The sequence below is a fragment of the Papio anubis genome, chromosome 3 (assembly GCF_008728515.1).
Source record: "Papio anubis isolate 15944 chromosome 3, Panubis1.0, whole genome shotgun sequence".
Taxonomy (NCBI): domain Eukaryota; kingdom Metazoa; phylum Chordata; class Mammalia; order Primates; family Cercopithecidae; genus Papio; species Papio anubis.
Window position 1 is genome coordinate 148,854,540 of NC_044978.1, and position 20,587 is coordinate 148,875,126.

At 43.5% G+C, this 20,587-nt stretch overlaps 1 protein-coding gene across 5 annotated transcripts in view; it reads left to right on the forward strand.

The window, feature by feature from the left end:
• The window catches only part of RELL1 (RELT like 1), a 92,573-nt gene that overhangs the window by 35,574 nt on the left and 36,412 nt on the right, over positions 1–20,587 (forward strand). For all 5 annotated transcript variants that reach the window (XR_646864.3, XM_003898568.3, XM_009206653.3 and 2 more), the window contains exons 2-6: positions 477–701; positions 2,553–2,624; positions 11,751–11,808; positions 14,851–15,087; positions 18,474–18,612. Coding sequence is in view for 4 of the 5 variants with exons in the window: in XM_003898568.3 (XP_003898617.1) it covers positions 477–701; positions 2,553–2,624; positions 11,751–11,808; positions 14,851–15,087; positions 18,474–18,609 (728 nt within the window). In the remaining variant the exon portion in view is untranslated. The remainder of the gene's footprint in view (positions 1–476; positions 702–2,552; positions 2,625–11,750; positions 11,809–14,850; positions 15,088–18,473; positions 18,613–20,587) is intronic.

The window sequence follows — 20,587 nt, forward strand, 5'->3', positions numbered from 1 at the left end:
CATCAAGAAGTTAATTAAGTTCTTGTCCATTGTCACAGAGCTGCTAAATGGTGGAGCTAGGCATTAACTTGAGTGTCCTGAGGGCCGTTCTCTTAATCACTAAGAACCGTGCTATAATGTAATGTAATGTTTATGTAATGTTTGTAATGTTACATGTAATGTTTTTGTGTTTGTTCTGTGCTGGACCCTTCACTACAACCCTGTATACTCATTCCACAATGAAGAAGCAGCTGTCTTCAAAGGGTTTTTTAAAAAATGACCCAGCGTGGGACCTGGTTCATGAGTAACAGAGTTAAACTCAGACTGTTTGAGCCCAGACCTGGGCTATCTTGTGCCTCCGCAGCCAGACCCACCAGTCTCCATGGCCTGTGGTTTTGGGAGCAGACCCTGATTTACTCTGAACTTTACCTGATAGTCATTAGGTTTTTCTTGCCCTGGACAGATACCTAATGCAGCATGCATGTTTCTTTCTGTAGACAATGGGAGCAGCCGCACATTGCACTCCAGAACAGAGACGACCCCGTCGCCCAGCAACGATACTGGGAATGGACACCCAGAATATATTGCATATGCGCTTGTCCCTGTGTTCTTTATCATGGGTCTCTTCGGCGTCCTCATTTGCCACCTGCTTAAGAAGAAAGGCTATCGTTGTACAACAGAAGCAGAGCAAGATATCGAAGAAGAAAAGGTTGAAAAGATAGGTAAATAACCAGGGTTCTTTTTATTGGGGGTGAGGAGACAGTTTTCAAATATGAAATCAGTGATATATGCTTTCCATCTCTCTGAGGCAGAATGATCCATTTTAGTGGCAGGTGGTGCAGTGTAGCATAAGTGCAGATGCGCAGTAATTATACCTAGTTTGAAAACTTGCTTTCTTTACTGAATACCTGACCTGCCAGACAGGGCACCCATTCTTGCCCAGTGGCCTTAGACAAGTTATTGTGTACTCTGAGTCTGCTCTGTATAATTTTACTTAAATGTATTTTTAATTAATTTAATCTTATTCATTTGACATTTTAATTTAATTTCACTGAGGAAAACAGTCCTCACCCTTTGGGGTTTCTGTGAAATTTAGAGGAAAGATGCATTTGGTGTTTGGAATATATGACCACTCATTAAATATTAATCCTTACTATTATTATGGAATCAAATTTGAATAAGAGTGAAGGAAAAATTAAAATAGGACTCACCATGTTTGTGATGTTGCTTTTGCTGGGGGAGTTCTATCTTAAATATTTGTGATTGGAATTCGTGTTCATTAAGTAAACGATCATGTGTACAGTGCAGAAAAAGGTATGGCAAGAACTGGTGCCTTAGTACTAACTTCAGGCTGTCTCATCTTTTTCTCCTAACGTGGAGCCATAAGGTAGTGTTTAGAAAAACCTGGGAGACGAAATCCTGTTTTCTCCACTGATGTTTCTTTCCCATCATCTTTAGGGATGTTTCCTGACTTGGGCCTTGAGAGGTAGTAGGTGACTCCCCCTATTCCTTTCGGCCCCACTAAGGGCAGTTTATGGAGAAAGGTGACATTGAAGTAGGTTGCCCTTCGGGCAAAGCAGGACTGGCTGGGGGGAGGTTCCTCGTTCCTTGCCAGCTTGCTGGACTGTTGGTTTTTCCCACCCCCACTGACCTTTGAGGCTGAGAAGGAATAGGATTGCATGATGAGTCATGTATGAGCCTGTGAGCAAACCGAAGCCAAGTGTTTGTCAACAGCAAGTGGAGCCTCCCCCTCTCCTCCTTCCCAGATGCTCTGTAGGTTGGCTTAGCAGCCAGCTTCTGAGCTGTCTAACCAAACATGCATGTTCACCTGGGGGAAAGCTGACCTTTGGATGGAGAAGACATTTTCCTTGTAAATGAGTAGGACATTGCACACCTTGATGTATTCTCTGTGAACTAGGATGGAGTATTTCAACCCTCCCTTGTTCTCCTTGTCTTATTGAAACAGATTTTGCAGATTGGTTTCGGAGTGGTTTGCTTTTTTTCCCAAAGACCATCATGTACACTCCTGGTACAGAGTCCCCAAAGTAAACTGAGTTTGTGGACAAATAACCAAGCCCTGAATGTAGGTAATTTGAAAGTGTATTTCAGAGGATAGGACAGTCTGATGAACATGGATGAATTATGATCCAATTTAAAAAGGAAATTAATATTGTAAATTGATATAGTAAGTCTACAATTAAAATAAAATCCAAGGAGAATTTTTTCTTTTTAAATGAGCTTTCTTCTTCCCATTTCTCCTAAGGCTTTAAGGAAATGATGAGAGAGAAATAATAATGAGGACTGGTACAAATGCATTTTCAAATTATTGTCTGGAAAGTGAGTGAGCATTTGAACTTCAGAAAAGATAGACGGACAGCTCTGATACTTTCTCTTTATGCTTGTTATGCATGAGGAAGTTTGGGGCTGGAGGGAGAAAGCCTAGAATCGTAGCACCTTGGGTGATCTCCTGAGGCTCCTGGAAACTGTTCAGTGAGGTCTTGGGTTCTAAGACTGATTGACTTGATGCTGGTGACCAGTTGTAACCTGTTCTCCCCTCCTCTTTTCTCTTTCAGAATTGAACGACAGTATGAATGAAAACAGTGACACTGTTGGGCAAATCGTCCACTACATCATGAAAAATGAAGGTATGGACCTTTTAGTGTTCCAAAACAATTCAGTATTCCTATCCTTTATTAAAAAACCTGCTTCGAAGAGTCAAGATTTACGTAGACTCTCTTATTGACTTCACCTAAGCTTTCTAACACCTCAGCTGCCAGCATTATTGAGCTATGCAAGTTTCACATGAGTGAGTTTTCTAAGCATGAGTTGGTCTAAGCGTTGCAGAGACCCAGCCCTGGAGCTCTGTCAGCTGGTGTTCAAATCCTGGCCTCGCTGCTTACTGGTTGTGTGCAATTTGGGGAAACTACATTGCCTTGTTTCATGAGGTACAGCTTCTTCCTGTAAAATGAGGATAATAATATTTACCTCAGCCTGGCACGGTGACTCACATCTGTAATCCCAGCACTTTGGAAGGCTGAGGTGGGAGGATTACTTGAGGCCAGGAGTTCAAGACCAGCCTGGGCAACATAGTGAGACCCCAACTCTTCAAAAAAAGTTAAAAAGGCCAGGCGTGGTAGCTCATGCCTGTAATCCCAGCACTTTGAGAGGCCGAGGCGGGTGGCTTATCTTAGGTCAGGAGTTCGAGACCAGCCTGAGCAACATGGTGAAACCCCGTCTCTACTAAAAATACAAAAAACTAGCAAGACTTGGTGGCGGGTGCCTGTAATCCCAGCTACTTGGAGGTTGAGGCAGGAGAATCACTTGAACCTGGGAGGCAAAGGTTGCAGTGAGTCGAGATCATGCCATTGCACTCCAGCCTGGGTGACAGAGCAAAACTCCATCTCAAAAAAAAAAAAAGGTAAAACAAAATTAGCGAGGCATGGTGGCACATGCCTGTGTTCCCAGCTACTTGGGAGGCTGAGATGGGAGGATCACTTGAGCTCAGGATTTCAAAGCTGCAGTGAGCTGTGATCACACCACTGCACTCCAGCCTGAGTAACAGAGTGGAGACTCTAAGAGAAGAAATAATAATAATAATATTTACTTCACAGCATTTTTGGTACATAGTATACATAGAGGGCTCAGTATAGAAAGCACTCAAATATTGTCTGTTCTTTTTTGTGTGCTTAAAAAAATTGTGGTAAAATACACATAACATAAAATTTAGTTCTGTTACCATTTTAAAGTACACACTTCAGTGGGATTAAGTACATTCACAGTGTTAAACATGCATCTCCACTGTCTAGTTCCACAACTTTATATCATCCCAAACTGCAGCTCTGGACCCGTTAGGTAGCCACTCCCTCCTCCCCCGGCCACTGGCAGCTGCTGCTGTGCTTCTGTTTGTCTGTTCTATGTCATTCTTTCTCCGGCCTTAACGCTTTGCTACAAAGTTGAACTTTTATGAAATTGAGTATTTTTTCACCCTGAAATGTATTCTAAATTGTCATCTTAAATGGAAGATTAATTTAATCTTGAGTGAAGAAACTCTGGGGTCATTGTTCTGAGCACTGGTTATTCCCTCCATAGCACACCATGCCCTCAGTGATATTTAAGGCGTGTGGGATTCCTTGCCCACTTGCTCCATAGCTGTGGATTCTCACACTTTGAATTCTCATGACAATTGAAAAGCAAACGTTTCCCCTGGGCTTTGTCTTTGCTTTAGTCAGCATGGACTCATGGACTGTGCGCTGATGGTAGAGCTGAGCCATTTTTCTAAACGTTGAAATACACCACACTCATCAGTAAATACCTGCTCCTCTGCCCTCAGGCCCTGCCCCACACTCCCAGATCCTCACTACTCCACAAGAGCATCTGCCTGCCCAGCCTGTCTGTCAGTTTGACTCTCTTCAACTGTTTTTGACTTAGAGAAACAGCAGTTTCGTGTGGTTGAGCATAATTTTCATTGCTGTTTTCAGAATGTGCTTTATGCTTTTGGCATAGATCTGAGTGCTTTATATACGTAATCTCATTTAATCCTCAAAACATGCTTATAAAGTTGGTTCAATTACACCCATTTTACAGATGAAGAAAGAAGGTTCCAAGTAGTTAAACTTACATGGTTAGTGAGCAGCCCAGCTCTGTCTGTCTGGTTTCAAATTCAGCATTCTTTTCAACCACACAGTATTGTCCCTCCTCTCTTCTAACGTGCAGTTGTCAATTTCTACAGTCTATAAAATCAGACAACCAAACTTATTTGGATGATGTTTAAAATAACAAAACAGACCAGAATACTTGGATTTTGATCTCTGTCTTCCAGAGACCTTCCTTCAGGGCATAATAGCTGGTGATACTGTTGTTGAGTACTCAATCATGGATGTTTCTTTTACATGAAAAAAAGTGCTTTTTAATTTACCCAAGCAATGCATGAATATGTCCTTGGCATAGGAAAATGTACCCATTCTGGAAGTGTGCAGCGTAAGGCGTGGATGACCCCCTCACTGCCCCTGTGCCTTTCACATTCCAAACTGCCTTTCTTGGCTGTGGAGAGTTTGCAGGCCTTTGGGACCTGGGCTTCTGAAAGCTGGAGCAGTTGCCAAATTTGTGATGATGCATGAAATGGGTTACTGACAGTTGAATCAGTCGAAATAAGTAAACTGTGAGAACCTTGCCAAGGGCTGAAGTTCTCATGTATCGACGTCATAGTACTCCTGAGGGTTTGCTGTATGCTGGGCCTGTTCTGTGGGCTTTCCAGGGACTCCAGGATCTCGACATTTTCTTCCCATGTTACAAACTGAAGCCCACCGTACTTAACTAAGTTTCCAATGTTGCACCACTGGAAAGTGGTGGAGCTGGGATTGGAATTGAGGTGTTCTGATTCCATAGTCTGTTATTTTAACCAGTTACTGTAGTACCTCTGTCCAGGTGGCATGAAAGAGGGATGGAAAACTTAACTCCTTTCAAAGAGAGACAGTATATAGCTGGGTTAGTTTGTAGAAATCTTAAGCATTAACTCAATAAATTCTTAAAAGTACCGGCTGGGCATAGTGGCTCATGCCTGTAATCCCAGCACTTTGGGAGGCTGAGGTGGGAGGATCGCTTGAGGTCAGGAGTTCGAGACCAGCCTGGCCAACATGGTGAAACCCCATCTCTACTAAAAGTGTAAAAATTAGCTGGGCATGGTGGTGCATATCTGTAATCCCAGCTACTTGGGAGACTGAGGCAGGAGAATCACTTGAACCCAGGAGGCAGAGGCTGCAGTGAGCCAAGATGGCACAGTCACCACACTCCAGCCTGGGCGACAGAGTGAGACTCTGTCTCCAAAATAAATAAATAAATAAATAAATAAATAGATAAATAAATAAAAATAAAAGTGCCAGATGACATAGGCCCTTTAATCACCCTATTTTGTAGATTGGGAAACAGAGACCCAGAGGATAAGACACTTGTTCAAAGTCACATAAGCAGGTATGGCAGGATGGTGCCGGCAGTAGGCACTTCTCTTAATTACAGCAGAGAACGTGTTTGGGGTCCTTGGAGGAGGCATATTATATAATGTCCTCACTTCCCACACTAATGTGCAAATAGGGCTGTTTTGTCTTTCTTTTTAAATGATGTTGTTTGCCTTTTGGAAAGTAGCCTTTGTGTTTTTACTGTGCTTCGTACCAGTAGGCACCACTGAGCAGTCAATACCTGAGGTGCCATTCTTCTCCTCTCTCCTCTGCTCCCCAGTTCTTTGCTTTCTATCTTATTCTCAACCCCAGGTCCCCTCTTCTCCTGTCCACGCCTTCATCTGTGTACCTGCGGTTTCTCCAGGGGCTTGTGAGGACAGCTGGTGACTCCAATCCTTTGTGCAGCTCTTGGTTCCCTTCCTGGACTCCCAAGTAATAGCTAATGTTGCTGCACGCCCCTCTCCAGCTGTGGCCTCTTCAGCTTCCAGCCTGTACCAAAACCACAGCCTGGTGATAAGATGCAGCCTTGATCTCTTACCAGTTTATAACCTAGCATGTTTGAGTTTGGCTTTGAGACTGAAATCCTCTATTTTGTGGACCAAATGCATTTTTAAAGTATTTTTTTCTCAATGATTAACATAACTTTGAACTTAGTACCGGTTTGGACTTCCCTGTTGACGTTTTCTGTCTTTGATAAATTGGAATTAATATTAATTTCACTTTCTAGTTTTAAAAGTGATAAGCATACCATAACTTTTCCTTTACATTAAGAAAGGAATAAAATTAAGCACAATCTGTCTGTTACCCTTTTCCCACATGTGTTTAGGTTTTCTTTTCCTAGATTTCATGCATCTGTAAACATTTGCAATCGTGATATGTGAATGGTTTCTGCTTCGCATTTTAAGTTTGGCAAATGGGGTGATACTTGACCTGTACTCATGGTAACGTTCTTGTTTATGGTTTAAACACATTATGTCTTTAATGATGGAAATCAATTTTAGTTTAGATAAATATCTCTTGAAGGATGGATTATCAGCTGACCTGCTGGGCAAACACACTTTGTTTGTCTCCATCCTCACACAACACTTCTGACACAGATGTGTGGGTTTTTTCCATACTTTGCAGTTCTCCAAATCTCTGAAGCCTGCAATTTAATACAGTTCTGACTCTGTCTACCTAGAGTTAGCATTAGATCCCAAAAGACTTCCCCTACTTGGGATGCCAGTTGGAAGCCGGGGTTCTGGTACTTCTGACCTATAATCTGTAAATGGCTGGGATGAGGGATCTACAATCCCCTCCTCCAGTTCGATATTTTCCTGGAATGGGTTACAGAACTCAGGGAAACACTTTATTACATGTACTGGCTTGTTACAGAGGATGCAACTCACCAACAACAAAATAGAAGAGATGCATAATATTGGGGGTGGGATGCAAAGCTTCCCTGTCCTCTCTGGGTGCGCCACCTACCCAGCACCTTTCAGCCACCTGGAAGCTATCAGATCTTGTCGTTCAAGAGTTTTTTTGTTGGCCAGGTGCGGTGGCTCACGCCTGTAATCCTAGCATTTTGGGAGGCCGAGGTGGGCGGATCACAAGGTCAGGAGATCGACACCATCCTGGCTAACATGGTGAAACCTCGTCTCTACTGAAAATACAAAAAAATTGGCCGGGCGTGGTGACGGGCATCTGTAGTCCCAGCTACTTAGGAGGCTGAGGCAGGAGAATGGTGTGAACCCGGGAGGCAGAGCTTGCAATGAGCCAAGATGTGCCACTGCACTCCAGCCTGGGTGGCAGAGCGAAACTCCATCTCAAAAAAAAAATTTTTTTTGTCTAGTTTAACTTCCAGTCCCAGAACCCTGCCCCATCCTCCCCTGCTCTGACTTTCCTGAGGTCCCTGGGTAGGGCTGAAAGTTCCAACCCTCTAATCGCTTGGTCTTAATGATGACTGGCCCCACCCTGAGGCTGTCTAGGGGCCCCACCCCGAGTCACCACATTAGTATAAACTCAGGTGTGATCAAAAGATGCCCATTATGAATAACAAAAGACTCTCGTCTCAGGAAATTCCAAGGCCTTTAGGAACTCTGTGACAGGAACCCAGGACAATGACCAAATCTATTGCATATTGTGCCACACCTGCACACTGACTGTTTTCCTAATCCAGAGGGTTGGATGTACCGCTGTGCTAGCTTTTAATTCATCTTTCTAAATAGAGCCGAACTGAATCATGTCTGGGTAGTCGCTGGAGTTTTCTTGCATTGTATGGATGTTTGGAAAGTGTCTGGGAGTCTGTAGCTGAGTTTCTCTGCTAGGCCCTTACACTGGCTGCTTAGTAAAAATTGCAGGGAGTCCTACAGATATTCCTCAAGTGCTTCTGATTAGTACTTCTGATCCCTAGGCAAGAGATGCCTTTGTGAAGTTTTTGCCTTCAGGCTCCATTTATATTTTGGCAGAAAAGATTTCTTTATAAATGACTGTGAGTACGGAGTGGGTTCTGAAACTTCCTCTGTTTATGCAAACATGCCGTGAACCATTATTCAACCTGTGTCCCTTTGGGTGGGGACTTGGACATTGAAGGGTAGGAAGGAGGGTGTCAGGGTTAAACGCACCCACCCTGGAGTCAGTCAGAGCAGGGTTTGTGTCCAAGCCTGTCACTCTCTAGCTGTGTGACTCCGGCCAGTCAGTTACGATCTTTAGGTCTCAGTCTGTATACTTGTAAAATGGGGGTGATAATTCTACCTACTGTTAAGGGCGTCAGAAGCGTCCAACATGTAAGATCTGTAAAGCTTTCAGGCAGCGACTGGCACGTGCCGGCCCTTACATTTTGGTGATGGCAATGTTAGTTTTTGCTTGAGAAATTTGCCTTAGGTGTGAGGAAAACTTTGAAGAGAATAGTGATGGCAGAGACAACCAGACATTTTTCTTGCCTGATTTTGGCTGTTTCATGCATATTATCAAGCAGGGATTCGGGGAGAAAAAGAGGTCTTTTCTGGAAAACACCGCCCTTCCCTTTTCTTGAGGGAGTTTCCTTGCCCTGCGCCTAGCTCCTCCCATTTTGGGAAAGGCTCTGCAGGGAAGCGTAGTTGATAAAATGCTGGCAAGTGTGGAGAAAGCCGCCTATGGCTTAGTGGAGCTGTGAGTAATATGCAAGGAGGAGATACACCTTCAACAGAACTCAGACCATTGCTCTTTTATGGTAACTTCACAACCACATTAAGGCATGCGTTTCAGTCCTAACGGTGGTGTTATATGAGAAAGCCTTCCTGTCACTGGAAACCAAAAATGTTCCCAAGAGACAGATGACTGAAGCTGACTCGCTGGAGGTTAGCTCAGAGACAGGGATGCGTGTGTGTACACGCGGGTATGTACCTGTACACACATGCATGTGCATGTGTGCGTGTGTGTGTCTCACATGCCACAGGGTGAGTCCTAGAGACTCCCTTAGCAAACCAAAGGAATGTTTACTAATTATTCCTGGGAGAGAAAGATGAGTTACAGGAATTCATGAATAACTGAGAAACACGTCTATAAGAAGCAAGCTTTAATAATGATTTTAATATAGCGTATCTTCCTGGAATTAGTTTGTAATTTGATGTTTCATTTTTTAGGTAGTCATCATTTTACAGGTGATTGATTTTCTCAGGCAGTGATTTAAACGTTTGATTTTAAAAAGCTCACTCTTTGTATGTGCTGTTAGTGCTGTCCCTGTTTTAACACCTTTTGGTGGTGTTTTCCCTCTTTTTTATGTTTGTAGTTTTGAAGTTTGATAAACATTGGCAGAGTAAGTATGGACAGCAAATTACTTTATATAATCAGTCCTCCATATCCATGAGATCTGCACCTATAGATTTAACCAATCAAGGATAAAAAAAAATTAGGAAAAAAAAATGGATGGTTGCATCTTTCTGGACATGTGCAGACTTGTTTCTTGTCATTATTTCCCAAATAAAACAGCATAACAACTATTTACATAGGATTTCCACTGTATTAGGTACTATAAGTAACCTAAAGATGATTTAAAGTGTACGGGAGTGGAGTAGATATGTTTTATATCAGGAACCTGAGCATCTGTGGATTTTGATATCTGCACGGATCTGGGGAACATTCCTGCATGGATACTGAGGACAACTGTATTTTGTATACAATAAAATACAAAATTGTATATGGGATTGTATATCCAAACCTAGTATCTGAAACAACGTTTTTTTTGAATCCTCATTTATTAGTCAAACAGGATATTAACTGACATTACTGGATTATACTTAAATGTGTTTTACAGAGGCAACTGTCTTCTTTATTGTGCAGGAGAAATTACTATGGATCCATTTTCATAATGTTTTTGTAATGACAGGAGGTCTTATTTAGATCAAAATTTGTGTTTGGAAATGCATTTGGACATCCTCACAGATAGTTGTGAAGGGTAAAGAATTTCTTTTGGCAAAAGATTAAGTGTCATATTAATATTTCTCAAAAGAATAAAGCAAAAACCCGTGTGTTCTCAAGGGTTGCAATGGGGCGATTTGTCCCCTAAAAAGTTAAAAATTGGATCGGGGCCAAATAAACAAACAAATACCTCACTCTCTTATATGTAAAGCACAGATATATATAGTACATAACCAAATATGAAATGTATCTGCCATACTGTACTTTAATGAGAGAGTCATTAGGAAAAAATAGTTGAACAAAGCTCTTGGGTGGGGCAATAACAAAAGCCAGGTTGAGAAACCTCGCATTGTAAGCCCTTAACTGTTAACACTTAGAGGAGCAGTTGGAACTAGAATTAATATTCTGCCTCTAGAAAAGGCATTTGAATGTTAAATGTTAAAGGTTGGTGTTGGCTTACATGGTAAATAGTGATTTTTATTTGTTCTTTCCTCTCTTAGAGACTTGTTGTGGTTAGTCATGAGAACAGTGCTTCAGAAATCAATTGAAAAGGTTATGAGCCAGTAATAACATTTGGCCTTGCCAATTAAATAGCCAAGGGAAACTTGAACATTCACTTCAGTCTTTTATCCTGGAGAGCATGACCACTCTACAGGAGGCAGAAAACACATGGCATGTGGATGTGGGTGTGGGTTGGGGGACTCAAGAAACTAAGAAACTTAGATTAGGTTTTTTTTTTTTTTTTTTTGCTTTTGTTGAGAGCCTAGCCTCCCACCTACAAATGTGGATTTTTTTTTGGAAGTCTAATTTAAGTTAGCATATATTACATAACTTATATGTTGTGATCAATACTTGAAATTTTAAGATATCTGGCCAGTCAAGGGCTTATATGATCCTGAAGCTCATCTGGAAAATTAACCTTCTCTCATCCCTGATTCGATGTGGGATAGAATTGATGCTACAGGAGGATGCAGAGTTTAGAGCTAATTATTTTGACACATACAAGTTATTAGACTACAGGTCACTTATGAAATACATTTCACTATCAATATTTTTCAAAGCATATTTATCAAAATGAGTTAACTGCAATAGAGCAGCGGCATATAAATGGTCCTTTAGTTTGTTGGAGTTGGCTTGGGGTGGGGGGGTAGTTTCTACTTTATATTGCTATTGATGTGTAGGAAGCAATGCCTTATAGTAGGTCTGCTCTCCTTGCCATAGATTCTCTGTCACTCTTACTAAGTTCCTGCTGGGTGAAAGTTATTGACAGATGGTGCCATGTTATGCAGTTATGCTGGGGGAGACCCTCCCTTCTCTAGGCCCCCAGGACCTCATCTATGAATTGAAAGAATGGAATTAGATGTGTTTTCAACAGCTTTTCTGATGTGATTACTCATCTTATTCGTTCTATTTTAATTCTTTAATTTTATTTTTATTCCTTAGCGAATGCTGATGTCTTAAAGGCGATGGTAGCGGATAACAGCCTGTATGATCCTGAAAGGTGAGTGCTCCTCCCCTCCTCCTTAGTGCAACATCTTTTCAGTTATTTGCTCAGATATGGCGCCTTCTGAAATGCTCTTCTGCTAGAGCAGGTTTCCCAACTTTGGCACTATAGTTATTTTGGGCCAGCTAGTTCTTTGCTGTGCAGAACCGTCCCGTGTATTGTAGGATGTTTGACAGCATCCCTGGCCTCCACTCACAAGATGCCAGAGCACCCCCTGCCCCCACCCTCCCAAGGTGTGACAACCCATAATATCTCCACATATTGTCAATTTCCTGTAGCGGAGATGATCACTCCTGGTTGAGAACTGTTGTGTTAGAGAATAGTGATGGGAAGAAGTAAGGCATAGAGGTTAAGGGCAAAAACATAGCCTTGGAATTGGGAGATGTGATTGAGTCCTGCCTGCACCACAATATTAACTGTCTATTCTTGAGGAAGTTAACTGACCACCCTGAGTTTAAGTTCCATCGTCTATAAAATGGAGATCACCACAGTACCAGCTTTATAGGGTTGTTGTAAGGAATATAGCATACCTTAAGCATTGAAAGACCTCCATGAACAATGATGATTAAATGAACAAGCTGGTTTGGAGCTACCTGCTATGTTCTGTTTTTTGTATTACTGTTTTAGGTTATGGTTGTTGAGCAGCATATTCCTTCATAATTAATTACAGAGAACTGTATTTCCAGATAAGTATTATTTCTTCAACAAGGAGCATTTATTGGATGCCTGCTGTGTGCTGGGTGCTGCTCTGGAGCTGGACATCCACAGACCCTTGCCATGGAGGAACACAGTCAGTGGGGAGTGGAGACGTGTGTGTGAGGCCTCGTGGTGGAGAGCCTGCAAGTGCTGTAGGACTGGTGGAGATTGAAGGCTCTAGGGGACCCTGGGGGGCCATTGAGAGTTCAGGAAGGTTCATGGAAGAGGTGCCATCTGAACCAGGTGTGCAGGAGGTGGAGACGAGAGTCAGGGTTGGCTGTAGGAATAAGAAGGGCCAGAAGAAAAGTCACCACATCATGATAGCCTGGGACTCAGCCTATGAAGGGTTCGGTCCAGGGTGGCCAGGCCAAGTGACATGGCAAAGGGGTTGGATCTTTCTCCGCTTCCTATGTGGGTTGTGCACTCAGCACACCTTAGATGTTTAAGAGGTGTTTGTCAAACTGGCTACGTTGGATGTGTGTTTTGGAAAGGTAACTCAGAATGCAAGGAGTTGAGTTTAGGAGAGACGTAGAGTCATAGAGACAGAAGAGCTCTGATTTCTCCCACATTCCAGTCCTGGCCACAGACAGTTGGTGTTCTGACCATCTTAGCTCATGGTGTCTTTGTCTCAATCATCTTTGGGCATCCTGTAGTGCCCATCAGTGGGTTTTGTACACAGCTGGTACTTGAGAAATGCTTGTTGAGTGAATGTTGTTAAACTCTTGCATTCAGCTTTCTGATATGTGGTGCTAAGTTGACATTATTTTACTCCAGGAAGGTACAGCTGTGTGTTTTTATTTTAACAATTAGGAAGGCATCCCTAAAGAGCACCAGAAGACTTTTGTCTGTTAGTCATGTTTGAGGCGGTCTCCTCAACTGTAGGCTCTACTTCTTTTTTTCAAGTGTGCAGGTGGCCAGTTTGCATCAACGAAAAGCCTGGTTTCTGCCATCACAGCCTCCTGTGCGTCTCTGGGGCTCTTGCCACGGTCCAGGTGTCAGGCTGTGGGTGTCATGCCATCCCCACTCCTCCCACCTGTGCCGGAGGGCTGATTCCTGCTCAGTTCAGCTCTGCTAGGTTCGAACTCCTCCTTTTCTGCCGGGCCAGAGCCTTCACACATGCCTTTTGAAAACGGCTCGTATCTGGCCTATATATTTCTGCTTTTTATATTTCAGATGGTCTAGCCAAATTTATTCCAGATTATCAAAGTGGTCTCTGCTGTTTCTGAAGACTATCGTGTATAGCAAGGTGATTAATTGCATGGTTTCTGGAATTCAGCGTTCTAGGTTTGAATCTCAGATCCAGCACTTATTTGCAAGTGTGATCTTGTTGCAAGTGTGAGGCCAGTTACTTCACTTCTCCCTGCCTCAATATCCTCATTGTTAAAATGAAGAAATTAATAATACTTACATCATAAGATTTTATAAGGATTAATTCCATTAATATATACATATAAAATGCTTAGAATACTGTTAGCTATTACATTATGACTGTTATCAACACCATCAACATCTGTTTTGGACATCACTTTTGATATCTTTGCCTAAAGGCTTTCCTTCTTTGATATAATGGAGATTTAATGAAATCTTTTCTCTAAGTTATCTGATAATTTGATGGAATTTGAGTTCTTCCCTTTTCCAGGGCATAGATACTTAGGGAATCTCTTTGTGTAGAGTGATGGGCAGACACTCTGGTATGTGAGAAATTAGGATAATTGCATGAAAAAAAAGATCAGTGTTTTAGAAAGAAACCTAATACTTTAAAGCCAGTGTATCACTGTTAGAAGCAGTGGTTTATTCCCAGCTAATAAATTCCATTCTAGAAGTGATAAATCACATTCTTTTTTTCTTCTAAAGACAGGGTCACACTCTGTCATCGAGGCTGGAGTTCAGGGGTACAATCATAGCTACTGCAACCTTGAGCTCCTGGGCTCAAGCGGTCCTCCCGCCACAGCCTCCCGAGTAGCTGGGACTACAGGCATGTGTCATCATGCCTGGCTAATTTTTTTATTTTATTTCAGAGACAGGCTCTCTCTATGTTGCTCAGGCTGGCCTCAAGCAATCCTCCCACCTTGGCCTCCCAGAATGCTGGGATTATAGGCATGAGCTGTTACGCCTGGCCATGAATCATATTATTATTGCTTAAGATAAACTGTCATCGCACGGTCATGAGAGCTGAGTACCTGCTGTCTGAGGCCCGTTCACAAAGTCCATTTGTACAATTGGAAGATGCTTTGTTTTTTCTTTCAACTTAAACTGCTTCTGTCATCACAGGGAGAGAGATCGCCTTCACTGGTATTTCCTTTAAGTAACCAGTTGCACTTTCTATTTTCCTCCCCACCTTAGCCCCGTGACCCCCAGCACACCAGGGAGCCCACCCGTGAGTCCTGGGCCTTTGTCACCAGGGGGGACCCCGGGAAAGCACGTCTGTGGCCATCATCTGCACACGGTGGGCGGTGTTGTCGAGAGGGACGTGTGTCATCGGTGTAGGCACAAGCGGTGGCACTTTATAAAGCCCACCAACAAGTCCAGAGAGAGCAGACCACGGCGCCAAGGCGAGGTCACGGTCCTTTCTGTTGGCAGGTAAGATCTCTTCGGATGCTTTTGGTTTATGTGTGACATGGGTGCTCTGGTGTGTGGACTTGTGCTTACCTGTCAGATGTAGAATATGTTCTCTGTGCCTGATTCAGGTTATATCCCTGGGCTTTTTAGATGTTTTCTGGTGTGAATCCTAGATTTTTCCAACAACAGAAGAATCCTAAAAGGCAGCTATTGCTAGATCAGATGGGAAATGTATTAAGATAAATACCTACCTGCTCTAACAGATAAAGCCCAGATTTTCAACTGTATACAAAACAGACATTTATATATCACTTATGGAATCCAGGGCAGGTAGTGAGATATCAGCGGTTGGCTCTTCAAGTACTTGTCCAGGGTTCCAGGCCCCCTTCGTTTGTGGCTCTGCCGGGTTTGCCAGCCAGAGGAGCAGGTCCGTGGAAGGTTGTTCACGAGGGATTTTGAAAGAGCTACTAGGCCTGAGAGTGGCTCACATCGTTTTGACTCACACTCCACTGGCTGGAACTCGATCACCCAGCCAAGCTAACGTTCAGGGAACTGAGAAATATCATCGAGCCATGTGCAAGGGAGGGGAGAAGCCGTGGATCTGGTCCACAGCCCTCCAGTCTCTGTCTTGTAAGTTGCATGTGAATTCCTTTGACTGCTTGCTTTTAGTGGGCGGTGCTTTCCACTGTGTCTTGGCTCTCCAGGTCCTAGTGCCTTTCACTTGTGACCCATATGTGAGGTGGAGATCCTGCAGTTCAAGTGATGAATCCATCAGCCCTTACCTGAAGCATCTTTGCAGTGGGATGCTTTTGCAGTTCTGCTGTTGGATGCTGAGTCCCATGCAGGAACTGCATTGCCGATGTTGCATTTGGAAAGACAGTGGGGAGTACTGGTAAGGAACACACATGCTGGAGTGAGGCTGGGTGAGCACTGAGCAAAAGTCGACAGTGCTATTACTTACATGATCCTTCTGTGTCTACTGACAACCCCCTGGGAAGAGTGGCCTGAACTCGTTGCTTCTACTCTCCTTCGAGTCCTGGCACCACTACTTGCAAATTGTTACGTTGCTCTGTGCCTCGGTTTCCCCCTCTGTAAAGTGAGAAGGACAGTCACACTCACCTCATAGAGTTGCTGTGTAGACTAAATGAAGTGACGCACATAAAGGTCTTAAACCGGCTTTGGGTACTTACACACTCAAGAAATGTTGGCCGGTTATTATTTTTATTTTGATTCAGTTGAGTTTCATCATTGTGTTGCACAAGCATCACGGAGAAGATTGCCGGGCTGTTTGCCACTTACAGCAAAACAGCACAACTCATGACCACACTATTTTATTAAGAAGCAGAGTCATGGGAATTTATGAATGCAAAGCAGTGAGAACCTGTAGCTTGTTTGGACAAAGCATGTCTTGTTGGTCTTAAAAAAAAAATCTGCTGAAATTTTCAACTCAGATTCAACACGGCTTTTTCTTTTTTTTTCTTTTTTTTTTTTTTTGAGATGGAGTCTTACTCTGTCACCCAAGCTGGAGTGCAGTGGTGTGAACTCAGGTCATTGCAACCTCCGCCTCCCGGGCTCAAACGATTGTCGTGCCTCAGCCTCCCGAATAGGTGGGACTGCAGGTGCCCGCCACCATGACTGGCTAATTTTTGTATTTTTAGGAGAGATGGGGTTTCACCAATTTGGCCAGGCTGGTCTCGAACTCCTGACCTCAAGTGATCCACCCATCTTGACCTCCCAAAGTGTTGGGATTACAAGTGTGAGCCACCGAGTCTGGCCAAATGTGGCTTTTTAAAATGCCCCAAATCCAACTCTCTTTCTTGGATATTGGATATTGGATACTTAATGATTCCAGGCTGTTTTTCAGCATGTATTACTTAAGAGAGTCTTAGAGTTTGACAGAATAGATTTGTGTTTACAAGTTCCCTGTTCGTTCTTTCACTTCTTCAGAGCCTTCTCCTCAGGATTTGTGATCTTATTCTGGACACAGAAGGAGGATTTATTTCAGATAGTTTTTAAGGGAAAAATTAAGACCAGAACTAGAAAGAAACTGTTATAAAAAGCTCTAGGATTTGGTGATGATATACTAGAAAAAACAGTTAAACTGAATACATTTATTTAACTCTTAATTCTTGATGAAAATCTCTTCCTTAACTTCCTTTAGTCTTTCCTTAATCTGTAATGAAAATTAACCCATTGTGTTTTTTTTAAAGACAAACTCTCAAACCCTAACGCTGATAAAATGTGTTGCTAGGGCCCTTCTGATTTTCTGCATATGTGTGAGAGAGAGAGTGTGTGTGTGTGTGTGTGTGTGTGTTGAGATAGGACTGCCTGACAGTTGCATATTTTCAGAAGTTCGTCATCTTCTGGTAAACATTCTGGTTATGTCAGTCTAATTTGTAAACCAGTTGAGCATTTAACCAGGTTTCTGTGGTTAAAAAAAAACTGGCATAGGCCAGGTGTGGTGGCTCACGCCTGTAATTCCAGAACTTTGGGAGGCCGAAGTAGGTGGATCACCTGAGGTCAGGAGTTTGAGACTGGCCTGGCCAACAAGGTGAAACCCCATCTCTTCTAAAAATACAAAATTAGCCAGTCATGGTGGCATAAGCCTGTAATCCCAGCTACTTGAGAAGCTAAGGCAAGAGAATCGCTTAAACTCGGGAGTTGGAGGTTGTAGTGAACCGAGATTGCACCACTGCACTCCAGTCTGGGCAACAAGAGGGAAACTCCTTCTCAAAAACAAACAAACAAACAAGCGCAAACAAAAAAAACCTGATCATTGTTAGAAACCACAACTCTGAGGCTGTTTAATATTTGAGTCCCTGAGGTTTTTTTTTTTTTCTTATTGAGACAGGGCCTCGCTCTGTTTCCCAGGCTGGAGTGCAGTGATGTGATCTCTGCTCACTGCAGCCCCCTCCTCCTGGGCTCAGATGATTCTCCTGCTTCAGCCTCCCGAGTAGCTGGGACTACAGGTGCACACTACTACGTCCGGCTAATTTTTGTAACTTTCGTAGAGACAGAGTTTTGCTATACACCCTGGCTGGTCTCAAACTCCTGGGCTCAAGCAATCCACCTACCTCAGCCTTCCAAAGTGCTGCTGGGATTACAGGCATAAGCCACCGTGCCTGGCCAATACCTGAGTTTTTAAATGCCTTTCGCATGCTCTGTGAAATATCCGGCTTAGTCTGTGATGTGGTTGAGTAGAGATCAGCTGGAAGGTTGGGCAGGGGCCAGGGGAATGTGCCGGAGAGGAATGCATGCTCCTCCTCTTGAATATGTTGTTTTTCATTTGTGTCCTAACTTTTGGCTGAGTTCATTGGAGATCCTCTGGGTGGATGATTTTTGCTTTCTTCACAATTCTTGTTTATTAGAAAAGCAAACCCCATCACCTCTCCCCATTCCCCCCTCAGGTTTAGAGTTACAAAAGTGGAGCACAAGTCAAACCAGAAGGAACGGAGAAGCCTGATGTCTGTTAGTGGGGCAGAAACCGTCAATGGGGAGGTGCCGGCAACACCTGTGAAGAGAGAACGCAGTGGCACAGAGTAGCAGGTGAGCTGTGGTTTTGGTGACATTGGGGGCAGGGTGGCGCAGGGTGAGGAGAAAGTACTGGGAGCTTCCCGGGTGCTGTGGCAGCATAGGGATGGCATTTGGCAGGGAAATGGGAGAGCTTTCCTGGACCCAGGAAGGCCGAGGGGGACTGAACATGATTACTTGTCTGCCCAGAGCTTCTTGTAAAGAAGTCACAAACGTGGTGCCTCCAGGGGCTTGGCCTGTGTGGTAATGAGGACAGAGGATTACTTGTGAGGCAATGTGGCATGGTGGGGATTGTGGCAAACTAGAACTCACATCACCCACCATATAGGGCTTTTGTTACCACGAGGCAGAAAGCGCCTAGTGTTGCTGCATCTTCTTATGTAAAAAAAGACAAAATTCAGACTTTTAAAATGTAAAATCACTGATTTTTGATTTTGGCAGCTTACTTTTTTTTTTTTTTTTTTAAAACAACCATGCAGGCCAAATGATGTGTAATCTTGTCACCATTTCCAGGTAAACTGTGACTTGAAAAAGTCTGGAGCAAACAAACCAATCCTTTTTCCTTTTATTCTGTTGGAAACCAGTTTTCTTTGTGTCACAGTTCTGAAACCTCAATACGAATATTTCTCTTCCCACCAAATATTTTGAGGCAATTGAAAAGCCACAGTGATTTATTTCTTGATTTGGCAATTTTAATTTTGCAAGACACTGCTTAAAAAACAAAAAACAAAAAAACACGCAGCCGGGCACAGTGGCTCATGCCTGTAATCCCATGTAATCCCAGCACTTTGGCAGGCCGAGGCGGACGGATCACGAGGTCAGGAGATTGAGACCATCCTGGCTAACATGGTGAAACCCCGTCTCTACTAAAAAATACAAAAAATTAGCCGGGCGAGGTGGCGGGCGCCTGTAGTCCCAGCTACTTAGGAGGCTGAGGCAGGAGAATGGCGTGAACCCGGGAGGCGGAGCTTGCAGTGAGCCGATATCGTGCCACTGCACTCCAGCCTGAGTGACAGAGTGAGACTCCATCTAAAAAAAAAAAAAAAAAAGAAAAAACCCACACACACACGCACCAAAACCCTGTGATAAATTGATAGTGGCTTAACTTTCATCTTAACTCCTTTATTTCTGTTCCGGCTTGAGTGGTATTTATCCTTTCCATGTTTCTTATCCCTTGTAAAAGGGCAAGGGTGACAATTTGGGAGGGATCATGCCCTAAATGCTCCATGGAACCATCAGAGCCTGAACATGAAGACAGAAGAGTTTACACTTACATGGGGAGGGGAGGGCGGGCAATGGGGGAGAGGTCAGGCAGGGTCCTTGAAGGTACAGAGACACAGCGAAACTGACATGAACCCTGGAATCAGACTGCCAGGTTCAAGCTCCAGTATGCCACGCACTAACCCTGGGACCTAGGCAAGATACCTGAGCTTTCTACGCCTCACTGGAAATCGGAAGTGATGCTCCTTGCCTCAGGGGCGGGAGTGAGATTTCCATGAAGTTGCACGTGGGAAATGCTCCGTCCATGCTACTGATTATTATCATGGAATTAATTCATTTTTGGTCGGTGTGGCTGAGTGGAGGAGAGATGTGGCTTTTGGGTGAAGCTTCTCTGACAATCCGCCGGGCTCAGAGGGTTGAAGGTGCTCTGGAACAACTCTGTGCACCTACATTTTCTGAGACATAGGGACTCTGATCATGTTCTAGTGCTAGTTAGCCCTTGCGGTTTTGCCTGTGGGGAGATCTGGCATCTCTTCCTGAGTTTAGGAGCAAAATAGGAACCTTCTTAAAGAGAGAAACAGTACAGAAAAGTCTACCATTGGCTTCTCGGCCAGTTACTGGTGACCTTGGGGAAGGGAACCAAAAGGAATTTAAGAAGAGGATGATGAAGATGAGTAATAGCAGCTAAAGTTAATTCAATATTCTAGTCTTCTAGGCATGGTACTGATGTGTATCTCACATGTCATCATTATAAACCTCTCTGAATGGA